At 36.9% G+C, this 16,373-nt stretch overlaps 1 protein-coding gene across 1 annotated transcript in view; it reads left to right on the forward strand.

The window, feature by feature from the left end:
- NDFIP2 (Nedd4 family interacting protein 2) overlaps positions 1–16,373 on the forward strand; it is a gene marked incomplete at its 5' end in the record, with an annotated part of 28,618 nt that overhangs the window by 1,753 nt on the left and 10,492 nt on the right. The window contains 2 exons of the mRNA XM_010087537.1: positions 15–25; positions 7,432–7,519. Coding sequence (XP_010085839.1) covers positions 15–25; positions 7,432–7,519 — 99 coding nt within the window. The remainder of the gene's footprint in view (positions 1–14; positions 26–7,431; positions 7,520–16,373) is intronic.

Below are 16,373 nucleotides of genomic sequence, written 5' to 3' on the forward strand. Positions count from 1 at the left end.
TGCTGCAGCAGAAGTTGCCCAGCGAGTAAGTCATAGTTCTGCTTTATTTCAGTTTTGTGTAACATGTTAGGCTAACCTAATCATTTGTAACAGTTGGGCCCATATTATGGTCTATTTATTAAAATAATGGTGAGATGCAGATTTAAATATTTTTGGATGCTTAGGTTTTATACAGATAGTGTAAGTTAGTTATAAAGTACTATGAAAAGTGTATCGTATTCACACTTTCACACTTTTCTTGGCATAGCTGCTGTCTAAACAGCTTTAAAAGCCAAATTTTGTACTGTTTTGGTAGTTTATCCAGTGTTTTGTCATCTTTGAATTAGTTATCCACTACTGTTACTTTGTAGAGTTATTGCTGATATTTAATGTTTCAGATGATAAAAAAAAAATTAACAAAGTAGACCTTTAGAGAAGAAGGAGGATTCCAGCAGTCTGGAAGGGGAAAAACCCCAAATAATGTGGATCTTTTTTAAAATGAAAGGTCCTTGAAAACTTTAATGCTGATGTTCTAAGAAATGTTCCAAGTACTTAAAACAAACAAAAAAACCCCCACACCACGAATTATGGTGAAGAGTAAATTAAGTAATAGGTATATATTCAGTGCTCATAAGTTTGTAAGAATTAATGTTATAAAGAACACAGTCTTCAAAATAGTAAATTGATATCTTCAATTAGTGTTAAATGTTAGTTTTGTAAGCAAAGTTTGGTTTTTTTTTTTCCTCTTAAGTTTTGGAGTGTGGAAATTCTGCTGTTTGGTAGTATTTGCTGTAATATACTATACCCAAATTAGGCTTCCAGTGCTTTCACTAAAAATCTTCACCTTGAGATCAAATGTAGTTAATTACATTTGAAATGCATTTAAAATCTTAGTGACTGCAGTGTGCTTGTGACTGGAAAAAAAAGCTGCTCATCTAGTTCCTTCCTTGACTGCTGTGCAGTAATCACAGTGAACAAAACTCACTTTAAGGTATGCACAGCTAAAGTTAAAGTGAACTTGTGTAACATTGCCAGTGAAGGTGTTACACAAATCTGTTTCACTAAATGCAGCAGGAACCAGGAATATTTGCATGGTTACTTGCCAAGTTTCTGCTATGAAGTGGTGATCTCCAGTTGTAACCTTTTAACTGCTTTAGCAGGAGCATGGATTCTATGTAGTCTGTCCTTACTGCTTGTCATATAAGCAAAACTTTTGCTGCAGTGTTGTTCTGAATAAAATACTCAGTCTGAAATTATAAACCTTTAAAAAAGGGTAGATTTAGACTAGACATAAGGAAGAAATTTTTCACTGTGAGGGTGGTGAGACACTGGAACAGGTTGCCCAGGGAAAGTTGTGGTTGCCCCATCCCTGGGGGTGTTCAAGGCCAGGCTGGATGAGGCTTTGAGCAACCTGGTCTAGTGGGAGGTGTCCCTGCCCATGGCAGGGGCTTGGAACTTGATGATCTTTAAGGTCCTTTCCAACCCAAACCATTCTATGATTCTATTATTTACTTGGAACATGAACAATCCAAACCTTAACTTTTAGAGTACCATTACCAGTCCTGTGACACTTCAGACAGGATACGTGCAACTCTCTTGCAAGATTCTTGTTGCTTTTGACTCTGTATGTCTAGAACCCTATGGGATGAAAGTTTCAGACAGACAAGCAGTCTTCCTTGACCTGAATTTTACAGGGAAAACCTCAGGCTAGGGTTCAATCAATTTCAAGAATAAGGCTAAGCAAAAAAAACCCAAAACAAACCAAAAAAACCAAACCAACTAACCAAAAAAAAACAAAACAAAAACAAAAACAAAACAAAAAACCAAAACCAAGAACCAAAACAGTGTTTTTTCCTTGTTGTTTTGAGATTTTTTTTTTTTTTTTATTTTGAAGAACTCTTTCTCACATGTTTGGGTCACTGTGTCAAAAATGTCTTTTGCCCTTCCTTAGGAAGTCTGTGTGGTTTTGGCCAAATTACCAGTTTTTGAAAAATGAGTTTCCACAGTGAATACATACAGCTTTCAATTTATTACATATGTGGAGTTTGTCTTGCCTGAACAAGTCTAGACTGCTCACAGCTCTGAAGGGGATAGGACAGCAGGTGTGCCGTTGCCAGAGAACATTCTCAAATGTTCTGTATCAGAGTAGGATTACGGGACTAAAAGTAGATATGCCTTATGACTGCTCTTGACTGCTTCTGGTCAAAACATTGGAACTGCGAAACGGAAATTTCTGGTGTGGCCTGAAGTAGTTTTATTATTCTTGGCCTTTGATTGGAAGGGGACGGGAAAGCCACTTGATTCAACTGCAGGGGCATCAATGATAGGTGGAGGGAAGAAGGAAAATGACTCTGAGCCTCTGAAGCTTACATGTTGTAGGAAGAGAAGTCTGGTTTTGGTTGGGCAAGGAGGTAACTGGCTTAAAATAAAAACAGGCAGGGATCAGAGAGGATTGGTCTAAGTCAAAATGAGAAAAGGCAAGAGTGAATGGAGAGCGGTGGTATGGACCAAGTACAAAGAAATGTAAATGAGAAACAGGGGAGAAGGATAAACTGGGATTGGGGGAGAAAGGAACCCCACTGGGGACAAAATGCAGTACTGGGAAAGGAGCTGAAGCTGATGTGTGAGAAAAGAGGAGTACGGAGGGAGAAGGAATCTGGAGTTAAGAGCTAGGAGAGTAGGATATGGTGACAAAGTGATAAATAAACTTTTATGTAGTCTGCTTTTCCAAAACATACAGTGGAACTTGACATTCAAGAACTAGATGCTGACAGCACAAGAATGTCACTTACTTACAAAATAAAAGCCGTAGGAACACACCATCATTCCCCCAAAGCAGAGAGTGGTTAAAAAGTTGTAGGCTGAGAGCAGTACTAAGTATCAGAAGTATCAGTGTACCTAGAAGCCACCAGTCCTGATGACTGCTGAAAATCTCAAGTTTGATAGAATTTGTGAATTTCTTCTCAGGTTTTTTTTGGGTTTTGTTTTTGTTTTTTTTTAAGCGCACACATGCACAGACACAAGCTATATTAAAGAAACACTATTAAGGTTGCAAAGTTGAGATTTGGGAAAAAGTAGGCAATGCTGCAGGTGAGTTCCAGTTTTGTAGATGATACTAAAATTATGTGCCAACACAGTTTTAATTACTGCCATTTTAATTACCTTACCATGTGATACTGCCACAAAATCCCAGCCTTATTTAATACCTCTGATGGATTTACATTGGTGTGGACTAAGACTATGTAATAAGGCTGTCTTAATCTAGCAGATGACTAGAATAAGAAAAAAAGATCATATTATGGTTAGAGTGGTGGTTTGCCATCTTGAGGGGAGGGATTTTGGTCTTGAGCCCTGAATACAGAAGAACGGAGAAGTGACTTAACTTTGCACTACTGGTGTGTAGTTAATTGTTTTTCCACTTTCACTGTCTTGGAGATCACAAGCAGTGACAACTGTGGATAGTATCTGATTTGTATATTACACACTTTGCAAAACATACACAAACAATGTAGATTTTCCAGATTTTATTTTCAGCCTTATGATGTGAGTGCTCTTGCAAATGTGAACTCTGCAATGATCTGTGTCTCTAGTTTCTGTCTTGTAAAAAGAGGGTATATTGCCTCTTCACTACAATAATGTGAACAACTGGAAAAAGTTAAACATCCTTACGTTACCTTGTGTGGTACATGAAGCTGATAATTCGTTCATGACATAGTCCAAATTGAATAGAAGAAAATGAAAAGGCAGGGCATTCAATGAACAATTTTAATCCTTCTCCACCACCCCCAAATAAGGTAGCAATCTTACAAAAGATATTAGTGTGGTCAAAGGCTTCATCGTAGGCCCTGCATCCACAGATTGTACCAACAATCTAAACCTAACATTTACTGAAACTTTCAGTATTAGTTTTCATAGTCCTTTATGTAGTTTGTCTTACAAGAATACATTGTGCATAAACATTTATTTCTTTCAAATGCTTCCAGATAGTTCAGTGTATCAAAGAAATTGTAGCAGCCCTGTGTCATCAGCAGTGATAGCATTAGTTGCCCTGGCTTTTGATGTTTTTCCTTTTCAAATTCTCAAGGGCAGTTTTGAAAGGTTAATTTAAATGGGCAAAAATATTGCTAACAGTTAAATTACTTGTTTGTATGTTGCAATGAATGGCTTTTACTTAATGCTTTTCAGTTGCATTTGTCTTACGTTTTCCTGTTTTTACATGCTTAGCACGCCCAGTTTAGGGAGTCTAGGAGTCTGTTTGATGAAATATTCCTCAGTCGTCCAGAGGTATGGTATAGTTCTCTGTAGTTTAGACTTTTAACTAAGAATTTTCCTGCAGGCAAACAAATGCTTCTGGGGTTCATTGTGCCTTTTTTTCTCCCACCATTAACTTCTCCATATTGTTTTGTATGCTGAAGGTATCATTTATGGGTTTTATTTATTAAGTAATTTGACCCTTTCTTCAGAAGTTTTTCTCTGTAAATCCACTGCATTGGGACAAGTTGTATCAGTTTAGTTGTCCAAGGAGTTCCCTGAAAACTCAGGTTCTTTACTTCATTAAAGGTGATTGTCTCACTATATGCCATGCTGGGTTTTGATTTGAAAGAAGTTACAAAGCATTGGGGGGAAAAAACAGTCCTCTTTTTGCAGAATACTACAGAAAGCACTGTAGTTTCAGAGGCGTCAATAGGTATGACTTTATTAGACGCTGTGTACCATTTGATGTTCTTCTGCTTAGAGGAATTACTCTGTGTAACATGCCATTTATGCTGATAGTATTTTTTTGCTGTTCAGCTGTTTTCTTTGGTCATAGGAACAGTAAGTTTTCTGTTTATACAGATCTCAGCATATTTAGCAAACAAGAAATGTTGTCCATGATCCTTGACATGGCCAAATTTGTCAAAAATCAATATGGGATACTGCAACATATATGTATTTGTGTGTGGTGTTATGACATTCTTCTAATTAAAAAGGTTTATATACATAAAATACATAATTCTCATTGATACAAATGTCAATATCTGATAGAAGTAGTATTATGAAATTACATTTAGTTATAAGCATCAGCAGAGAGGACAATCATTTTGCACTGTCGTTTTCATTCCTCAGTGAATGGTGGCAAACAAATATATTGTGAAGAAAGATTGGGGTGGTTGACACAAACTAGATCAAATGAGAGCACTGTGAAAGACATCATATTAGCGGGCCTTGAGCAGTGGCTGATTAGTGTCTTCCATCTAAAAGACTGATCATAAAATTACATAATCCTAAATGATGTAGATACAGGCTGAACTTGATTTAAGCACAGGAAACTTTCATTTTTTAAACATTTTGGTAATTTTCATATTCCAATTTTTGGAGACAGTGGATAGAACTTGGTTTAATATAATTCTCTTTTGACATGGAGTGTGACGTATTACAACTTGTTCATCCTTATTGCAAGAATGCCTACTTCCAAATGTCTGCTCTCATGTCCCTGGGTTATATATTGACCTGTGTTTCTCACACACATAAACTTTAGAGAAGCCTGTGCATATAGAGAAACCTGCTAAACTAGTTATTTTAGTTGAACAAAATTTTATTTTTCTGAGGCAACATTTTGCATAGAGCATAATTCACTAGTTGGTTTGGAAATGCCAGTATGAAGTACAGTAGTTAGCAGGCAGTTTTAGGAAAAGTCCAAAAATAATTGTATATGAGGGTTTATAGACCTCTTGAAATCAAAATTGAAAATATTTTTTGTTGACTTGAAAAAGGAACTTTTGTGGCATACTTTTCAGAGATAAGCACGTTCAAATGTAGCTCTTTGTTAAATGTATTTTCAGCCTTCCCTTCCCTCCCCACCAGTCTTGTAGCTGCAGCAAAGTTGAGCTAAATAAATGAATGCTTTCATAGTCACTTAAGATGACCATTTAGGGACATCTGAAATTATGTAGAGTTGAATTATAGCCCCTTAAGATTGTTGTTCAGCTAGCTTTTTGTGCTTTCTTTAGTTTTATCCGTGTGAATAGCGGTGTTTTTAAAGTAACTTATCTGATACAGAGTCCTTCTTAATTTATCTGAAATTAAATAGTGCAGCTGGAATTTCATGTCTGTGTTACAAAGAGTAGTGCTGGCTGCCTTGAGTTGGTACAGTTTGTTCTAGCACATGTTTAACCATAATTGCTATACCCTGATAGATTATTTTGCTGTGTTGACAAAAGTGAACATGTCAATCACATGGCAGAGGTTTAGATCACTGTGATTGTTTAATGCCCTTTTAGTTATGAAATTATTATACAAAATAACATTGGGTACAGTCACTGAGTAGTATGTTAAAAACAGAAGTACATTATTTCAGTAGTAAGTGTTTACTGTGGGTGAAACAGCTAAGTAAATTTCACTTCAACTAATCTCCCTTGATTTATTTTTTTATAGGTAATTTCTTATCTCAATTCTAATACATTATGATTAATTGGAGAAAAAAATAGGAAAATAATATTAATCATGCTTATGTCTAGACCGTGTTACTGCTGCTACTGACAGCTTTATTTAACTTGTATCATCCTGCGTTGTTTTGATGTTATTCATTTAAGTGTAAAAATGGTGTGTTTCACTGTTAGTCATCAGACTCCCTTTAGTGAAAGTACTGTCATCATGAAAACTTAAGTTTCCCCATCTACAGTTGCAGCAATGTCTTAATTGTGCACAGAACTGCATATGTAAGATCTGCCAAGTTCTGTTGAGAATCGAGTACGGAGAAACAAAAGAAACGCATACTTTCACTATCTTAAGACCCGGTATTTTGGCAGGATGGGAGCAGTCTTTGGATTGTTTTGACTGACGTCTCTGTTTGCTGTTGTTTGACTTGAGTACTGTGCTTTTTGAATTTGGAACACTTGTAATGTGCTCGCGCCCTCTAGTGTCCCCGGAGGTTTTCTTTGATTTGCGTTGGTTTTGCAGTGTTACAGGGGAGTGAGTTTGGTTAGGGCTGTGCTGTTACCTCAGCAATTTATTTTAAGATACTAACCTTATTCTAAAGCTTTATTCTATATTTTGGGAAGCATTAAAAGCCTTTTCTGGCAGGAAAAATATAGAATATATTATGTAATGACTTTTCAAAAAATATTTTAATAGCTTGGCTGCATATCAAGATAGTTAAGAGTAAAAAAAGAAAAATATTTCTGTTGGTTTTGATTGTTAAAGTACTCATCTGAAATAACTTCTAGCTTCATTTAAGATGAATAGCCAGTACATACATATCTTTTACAGAAAATTTGGGCTCTGTCAATATAGGCAACAAATAAGACTTGTTTTATAGATGTGCATTATTTTTCTTTTAAACTTCTTGATGTGGACGTGTTACAGAAATGTTGATTTTCTTCTAGCTTTAGAAACATAATTAATACTTTAATCCTACAGATAGTTATTCTAAAATAAACTTTTCACTAAATTATCACTAACCTGTAAATCCAGGAAGAAGAATATCCACCACGGGATGATTTCAGTGATGCAGATCAGCTTAGAGTGGGCAATGATGGCATCTTCATGTTGGCATTTTTCAGTAAGTTATCTTGTATCCCAGACCTACTGAGGTATATCTTAATTGTACCTTTTTACTGTGGAATATAAAAGATAGCTGTGATAAACTGCATTAATGTACTGTGTTTAATGGATTTTTTTAGCTGTACCTGGATATAAACACTTCCTGTTCCAGATGTAGCAAATATATTGCACTTTTTTATTTCTGTGGCATCTGTCACAGATAAGGGGACAAAGCCAAATCGTAGTAGGTGTTTTGAGACATGGCAAGGCTACACTGTTACCTATGAATTGGGAAATTCTGTCATCTTCTAGTTGGACTACCACCTTGAATTAAAGGCTGGATCAGAGAAATCTGGCAATCCATTTTTAAGCAGAAAAAATTTGAGAGAGAGATGATGTGCCATATAAAAGTTGCTGATGTTAGCATAGTGAATTACATAGCTTTGAGTAGATTTTTGTAACAAATCCAACAATGCTCATTTTCATGTTGAACTAACCCCTAGCATACAAAAATGTACTGTCTTCAGGTAATGTCTGGTTGCAAACAGCGCTACTATAGCACTTCTTCAAGTACTGTGTATGTGCACTGTGTGTGTCTTGTAACTTATGTATTGCCTTGACCAAGGTTGGATTTAGCCACTATAAGTTAATTCTAGAAATAAGCTGCTTCTGTTTTGCCAATTACATATTTCTTTCTAATTTCTGAGGATATTTTCCCTTTCTGAAATCAATGTTTTTGACAGCCTGGATGGAAGCTTGGTGTTGGGAATGTAGCTGTTCTTTTTAGCATTCATCAGGATGAAAGCTGATGGATTATCCAATGAAATCTCCTTTTGGTCTTTCAACCTAGATCTCATCTTAGTTCTTTTTTCTTTAATCTTTCACAGTCTCTTTATTTAACTGTTACGGATGCAGGTTACAGAACTTTAACAGAAGGTTTTTTCATGGTTTATGATGTACTAGGACAGTATGGTGTTTGCATCTGAGGATAAAAATGTCTGCCTCACGTAGCAAATATGTAAATACACATATAGCGTAACAAACTGACTTTTGTAGTCTGACCTCTTCTTGTAGTTGGACCATAGAAAGGGTGTATATTTTTGGGGACAAAGGGAAGGGTGTGGCTTCATTTTTCTTTTTACCTTTTTCCACTTCTCTGTGTGCTACAACTGTTTGTATTTAACTTATTTAGGTTCTGTGTTGTGTGAACTTGTTCCTGCTTTTAAATCCTGGTTCAGGCCTTCATTAGCACTGCACTTGGAGGTCAAGTGGGTTGTTGGCTCTAGTATGTTTTAAGTCCTTAAAAATCACAGCTGAAAACAGACTTGTTAGCTTGCAGCTAGGAGCACAGCAGTAGTAAAAACCGTGCTATGTAGAAGCTGAACTGGAATCAAAGGCTCCAGAAAGGTTCCAATGATATTTATATGCAGTTGGCCAAAACTCCATGCACAGAACCTTATGTCCTCCTTAAAGCATGCAGATGTTTACTTGGATAAATTGGCAACTTTCTCTTCAAATAGCTGTTTAGCTGAGACTGGTTGCACAGAGCACTACTTACACATTTGATAAAAATACTCTGTAGATCATAATTATTGTAATCTTGATTATTCTGAGACTATGTTACTGCCAACTTTGCTCGCCTATGAATAAAATGCATAAAGCGAGTGCTTACACGTTTTGAGAAATTTGTGCAAGTGTATGCGTAATTGAGATCTGTGTTGGCTGTTATGGATATCGGTTACATATGGAAATTTTTACTTGTGTTCATAGTATGAGTAGTTCACAAAAACTCAGAATTTATAGGCCTGTAACATTAATTTTCAGTAGGTTTTTCTTAAGGAAATTGGAGAACTAAATGAAAAATTAGCTTAACTTAATAAGGGTAGATCATAAATTGTGGGTGTTGTATTCCTGTCCCTCTAATAAGGAGATAAAATTCCCCATAAATGTGATGTATGTAGATATTAAAAGAGCCGGAATTAAAATTAAATTTACAGTATGGCTATGTTTTGGGTTTTTTCAGGGTGGGATATGTTCAAATGCTGCAAGTACAGGTGGCTTTGTCACAGAGAGCCTAGAATCAAGTTCCCCTACTTAGTTAAAATGCAGGAGAACAGTGTTAGGAACTGTTCTCTAGTGAGAGGAGCATGGAACAAATAGCTGTCTTTTTTGTAAATCTAAAACAGTGAAGTTAACTTTTCTTAATTTCATTTTATTCAACTGAAGTATAATAAAATAAACTTTTAACTGAGCTTGCCTGCATATTTCAATCAAGTACTGGTGTGTAGCCACCATCTAGTGGTAGCTGCCCAAGTTGCATAAAATTGCTGTCTTGAGGCCATCTAGTGGCCAGATCTATTTGTTTGAGGGTTTTTGTTTCAGAAGCTTTGTGCCTGAGTTACAAGCTTGTTTCCCATCTAAGTTGTAAAATACTCTAATGTTTAGCATAGCTAATTAGAATGAGACAATATACTTTAAAGAATAAAAGCCCTTTGTTTGAACAGGTGTGTTTTTTGCTTTAGCACTTGATTGATAAACTTAGTGGAAAAAATTGGAAAACAACCTTTTATATTTTTAGTATGTGATAAAATCATAAGAAATGTTGCTCTTGGAATCTGTGATTATGTTGATGAGCAAAGAATCTGCTCTCTAATAGTCAGGGCTAGTGTTTGTCAGTTTCTGATTTTGAGGTAAATGAATATAATAGTGAGTATATTCATTTTGCTATGAATGCAAAATGCAGCAAATTTTGCTATCAGACCACTTAATATATTTTTTCTGATATGTATTTTTAAGTCAACTGTGCCTTATACAGGATAGTATACACTTTTCAGAATGCCAGAGGAAGTTGTTAGTAGGTGAACTTCTCAGAGTGATTTTTTTTTTTTTTTTGGTATAGGCACAACAAAAAGGAGGAATTTCTGGGCTGTTTCTTTCCATTTTGAACACGGTTGTAATGGTGATAGAGCAAGCAACTGTCATGACCCAAAGAGTTTGGTTTTCATGCTTATTCTGCCTGTAGTGGAAGTCTTTTGAATCATGTCCAATTGGCTTACCCTCATTCTTTATGTGAAGGCAGTCATTTTGGGCAGTAATAAAAGGCTTGTATGGTTTTCTCTTATCTTTAAGGAGTGCTTTATAAATATCAACCAGCCTTTCCACCTGTAGGCCCCAGAATGAATTGCAGAGCTTATCTGGATTCTTTGAAAACATGGAGGGGAGTTTTGGGTTGTCCCTACAACCTAGGAAAAATGAATATTAATTTGAACATCACAGATGGGTTAATAGGGAGGAAGAAGGAGAAAAGTGATTATACAGCCAAAGTTCTCGTATAGAGATCTTATTTGTTCTCTTTGAGCAGCATCTGGGCAACGTAGACACTGTACAACTCAGACCAATAAATTCTCATGATGTGGAGAGTGGAAATGTAAAAATAATTTGATTTATATGGTTTCTCCATACCTGTTGGATATAATACAGAGTAATTGAAACAAGGAAGCTTCTAGTTGGGCATTAAGAGAAAATTGCCAACAAGGGTAATGAAGCAGTAGAAGTAAATTACCTGGGGAAGTTTTTGAACGTTCATCAGAGTAGAAAAAAAAAATTATCTGTTGAAGTTGATAGTAAATACTTCTAGTGATCATCATCAGACTTGAGGTGAGCCCTTCAGGAAGGAACAAAAATGTGTCCCAGTTCAAGAATAGAATAAATTCTGTGCAGGAATGGGAAGAATAATTTCCAGTGGTGGATGAAGATCTGAAAAGTGTTATGTTGCAGTATGCTTAGTAAACTGAGGCCAGGTATGAAATGTAAAGCTCTTTGGTGTTTGCTGTATATTAAAATAATGAGTAATTGGACAAACAAATCAGGGAATGAAAGATGTAACTGAGCACGGTTGTTTTTTGTATGTATGGTTGCCATTATAATCTTATAACAGGCTTGAGCTATGTTTAAAATTTGGAACCAACGTAGGTCTTGCAAGCTGTTTTGCTGGCTCCTTTTTGTGATACTGAATATAAACTTAAGATAGCTAACTCGTGTAGCTGTGGAAAGCTGAGTAAAAAAGATCAACAAGTGAAGTGCAAGAAGAATTAAGGAAAAAGCGGATTTGTTTTAGTATGTTTGTCATTATTGTTGCATCTTTTGATGTGTTGTGATATGCACAACGCAAAATGTTTGCAGAAGGTTGCTTAATAACTTGAAAAACTAAGTTTTCTTTGTTTACTGTAAGTTGTGGGAGTAGAATGAAAGGATATGTCAATATTGCTTTGCAACTTAATGACCACTGACAAAAAGCAAGCGTGGATTAATATAGTATTAATGACAAAGTACAGCTTCATACATCATCTTTGCCTTATCCCTGTCATTACTGGTGAATGAAGAATGGTAACGGATACAAGCTTGTTTGTGAAAACTAAGTTGAATTATTTTACTCCAACTTCTTTGGAATTGCCTATAGATAAAAGATTTTCAATTTCTAACTTTAATTTTTTAGAAGAAAAATCCTATGCTGACCACTAACCCTCAGAAGAGGGCTTTGGGTGTGGAACTTCAAGAACATCCTTATTTTGTGTGTCAGATTCCAAGACTTTCACAAAATTTAGAACATTCTGTGCTTTATATTTTGACTGGGATTATCTTACTGCAAACCATAAAGAGAAATACAGGTACAACATAATTGTTGTGGGTGCTACACTGAACATCAAGAAGACTTTTTATTTAACAAGTCCTTTAGTCGAACCTTCCTCCTCTGAAAAAGCTAATTTTGTCATTGAGTTTTGTTATGAGGAAATAACTCCAATGATTATATTCTTTTTGTGTGAATTACATTTATATAGACGTACTTTGTCCTCTTGTTGTCACTTAAAAATGTATAAAACACTAAAATCTTAACTTTTATCAGTCCCACTTGTCTGTATGCTGTTAGAGTGGCAAAGAAAGACTGAAATCATGATGCCAGTGCAGTCAGTGTGAGTTTCATCTAAATGTTTGAAAGGAAGGAGGACAATAGTTGAAAGTTGGGCTCAAATATGAATCCAAACACTAGCTAACTGTGGGATAGGAAACAATTCTTTTTCCAGAGTAGTTTGTCTTGCAGTACAAGTTTAGATGATGAACACAGAACCTGGCTGCATGAAGAGGGTGGGCAAACAGAAGTTAAGAATGCTTGTTTAGTTAAAACCATGATGTAGTTGTAGCAGCTTGTTTGACTTTCTATCTTATTTTTAGGAATTGCTTTCTTCTTCATGATAGCATCTATTAGCGTCAGACCAGGAACACTATGTGAGAATGTCATGGGAAGCTGAAGCAGTATGAAGGACGAGGTCATCTCTTTAAATGCTGAGCAGTGTCATTCACATTTTACAAAGTGAGTGGATTCATGCAAGTAGGGGAGGGGATTGCGTTTGTTGTGGCAAGAAACACAACTTAGTTGTCTCTAGTAGATGGAGGAGAAAGTTGATACTTTTAGAGAAGATAGTAGGTACTTCCTTTTACTAGTTTCTTCCCTCACTATTCTGTTTTCTCCTTCAGCTTGTTGAAGAAACTTGTGCTGTGGCTTTTCTATGGCAATATAGGGATGAGAATTATGAACAAATTTCATTGCAATAATTAGTTGACATAGGACTTACACAGACATTCAGTAACTCTTACCAGATGCGATGTAGGTCATAAAGCTCAGAAAACTTGCGTGACTGGTGGAATATACACATGGAAATCATGATGGAAAAAGATACACAGATAGGTAGATGAGGTTAATCTTGATGTAGAGAAAAGCAATTGGTAGATAAAAATCCTAGTTGTTGCAGTCTGCTCAGAAGCTGGAAATGCATTTCTGAAAGGAAATAATGTATTTTGTAACCAGAATAAGACAATGAAGATCTGGCAGACAGAGTTGCTAAGCACTCTCCGTCCTATTTGAGAAGTCATGGCAGTAAGGGGAAGTTCCTGCTGGCTGGAAAAGGGGAAATATAACCTCCATTTTTAAGAAAGGAAAAAAGGAAGACCCAGGGAACTACAGACCAGTCAGTCTCACTTCTGTCCCTGCCAAGATCATGAAACAGATCCTCCTGGAAACTATGCTAAGGCACATGGAAAGTAAGGAGGTGATTGGTGACAGCCAAGATGGCTTCAGTAAGGGCAAACCGCGCCTGACAAATTTAGTGGTCTTCTACAACGAGACTGCAGCATTGGTGGATAAGGGAAGGGCAACTGACATCTACCTGGACTTGTGCAAAACATTCAACAGTGTCCCACACAACATTGTTGTCTCTAAATTGGAGAGACATGGATTTAACAGTTGGACAACACAGTGGATAAGGAATTGGCTGGTTGGTCGGACTCAAAGAGTTGTGGTCAATGGCTCAATGTCCAAGTGGAGACCAGTGACGAATGGTGATCCTGAGGGGTCGGTACTGGGACCAGTGTTGTTTAACATCTCTGTGGGAGACATGGGCAGCGGCATTGAGTGTGCTCTCAGCAATTTTTCTGACGACACAAAGCTGTGTGGTACAGTTGACACACTGGAGGGAAGGGATGTGATCCAGAGGGACCTTGACAGGCTTGAGAGGCAATCCCAAGCACAAGTACAGGCTGGGTGGAGAATGGCTTGAGAGCAGCCCTGAGGAAAAGGACTTGGGGTCCTGGTAGATGAGAAGCTCAACATGAGCCAGCAATGTGTGCTTGCAACCCAGAAAGCCAACTGGATCCTGGGCTGCATCAAAAGAAGTGTGACCAGCAGGTCGAGGGAGGTGATTATCCCCTTCTGTTCTACTCTCGTGAGACCCCACCTGGAGTACTGCGTTCAGCTGTGGGGCCTCCAACATAAGAAGAACATGGACCTGTTGGAGGGAGTTCAGAGGAGGGCCATGAAGTTGGTCAGAGGGCTGGAGCACCTCCCTGAAGAGGACAGGCTGAGAGAGTTGGGGTTGTTTAGCCTTGAGAAGAGAAGTCTCTGGGAAGTCTTCCAGTAATTAAAGGGGGCCTACAGGAGAGATGGAGAGGCCCTTTTTATCAGGGAGTGTAGTGAGAGGACAAGGGGAAGTGGTTTTAAGCTGAAAGGGAGAGGGTAGATTTAGATGAGATATTAGGAAGATGTTTTTTACTGTGAGGGTGGTGAGGCAGTGGAACAGGTTGCCCAAAGAAGTTGTGGATACCCCATCCCTGGAGGTGTTCAATACCAGGTTGGGTGAGGCGTTGAGCAACCTGGTCTAGTGGAGGGTGTCCCTGCCTATGGCAGGGGGGTTGGAACTCAGTGATCTTTAAGGTCCTTTCCAACCCTAGCCATTCTATGATTCTGTGACTTTCAGAGTAGCAATAGGACACTGGGGACGTGAGAGAAGCAATGGGAAAGATTGAAAACATGTAGATATTATTGTTTCCCATCTTAAGTTTGTTAAAATGATGCAACACCAAGGCAATGTTGGGAGAATCTACCTAATATGTTACCTAGGTTTTATGGAGGTGGAAGTAGTACGTTCCTCATACTGATGAAGACAGAGAATTTTTATTAGATCCTCACTGCAGAATTTTTCTAATGGATGGTTACAGATAGAAACCTAAATAGTGAGATTTTTCTTCTGTAAATAGTTCAGTTTTGCTGGGATGTGTGAACTTGCATACTTTACATCTTCTATGTACTTTATGCCTTTTCTTTCTCACTTGTACTGTGTGCTTATATAATACTTATCCGGTGACTATGGATTTTGTTTGGAATATTTCTTTAGCTCTAGTTTAAAGGAGGGTAAAATTGTTACTGTGTTCATCTTTGATTATAAGAACAAATTTTTTTTTCTGCTTCCTGTATTTATGATTGGTCTATCTCTAATATTTATAATGCACATACGAATTAGTTCAGATGCTATGAAAATATTTTTTTATATATATATATACCTATTAAAATTGTAAATATTCTGGGAATTCTAGTCTGTGTAGTCCATTAGAAATATGTCTATCTTCTGTCCTTTTTAGCACCCTTGTCTTTGGAGCCATGATCACAAAGTCACCCTTTGTAGCTTATGTAGTGGGGAGAAAGGGAGAGAGCAATAAGCTGTTAGCTGAAACAGGAACAGAGATGTGTTGAAGAACTAGCTTCTGAAATCTGTTACTCTTAAAAGTATGGTGTATTTGGAGAGCTTGTTTCCAAAACAATGCATCCAAGCTTTCTCAAATGTAAATGCTTTTCCTGTGTTTTGGAAAGATAGGAACATTTGGAAACATTAGGGTCACAATGTTGTTCTGTAGTTCTTACATAGTAGAAACACAGTCTTTTTTTTCTTTTTTTTTTGTTATTTTTGTTTTTTCTTTCTCTGCTTATGCTAGTTTGGATCAGCATTTATTCAAAGTTGTTTGTTGTGGGTTTTGGGGTTTGTTTTGTTTTTAAGATTAGTAAATAGCATAAAAGTAAGCTTTCTCCTTGATACCATCTGTTACCTATGGCTTTGTCTGAAGCAAGATGTTTTCTCACTTCTACAAAATGACTGTTGATGTAGTCTTACAAAATTTCCCTTGAAACTTCAATTTCTTTACAGTTTATGGAATCCCACTGCAGTTTTACAGACTATTTTTGCATTTGTGGGCAAATCATTGCATTTTCATGTGGATTGTTAGAGGAGTTGTAACAAGGTTTTAAATTACAAAAAAAGTGTTTGTTTATAGATAATCCCAAATTTACTTTTATTTAAGTAAACTGTTGACCAGTTTTCTGTTCCTAATGTTTTGCTTTAAATGTTCAAACTTTTACTGAAAGGACAGACTTCCCCCCGCCCCGTGGTGATTTAATGTCTGAATTTTATGTTGGTTTTGTTTTTCCCTAAGTTCGGGGACTTAAAACATTAAGGATTTGTGCACAGGGGTTTTGTTGCCCTCTGCCCCAA

This window comes from Pterocles gutturalis, unplaced genomic scaffold (genome assembly GCF_000699245.1).
Source record: "Pterocles gutturalis isolate BGI_N339 unplaced genomic scaffold, ASM69924v1 scaffold15356, whole genome shotgun sequence".
In the NCBI taxonomy this organism is placed as follows: domain Eukaryota; kingdom Metazoa; phylum Chordata; class Aves; order Pterocliformes; family Pteroclidae; genus Pterocles; species Pterocles gutturalis.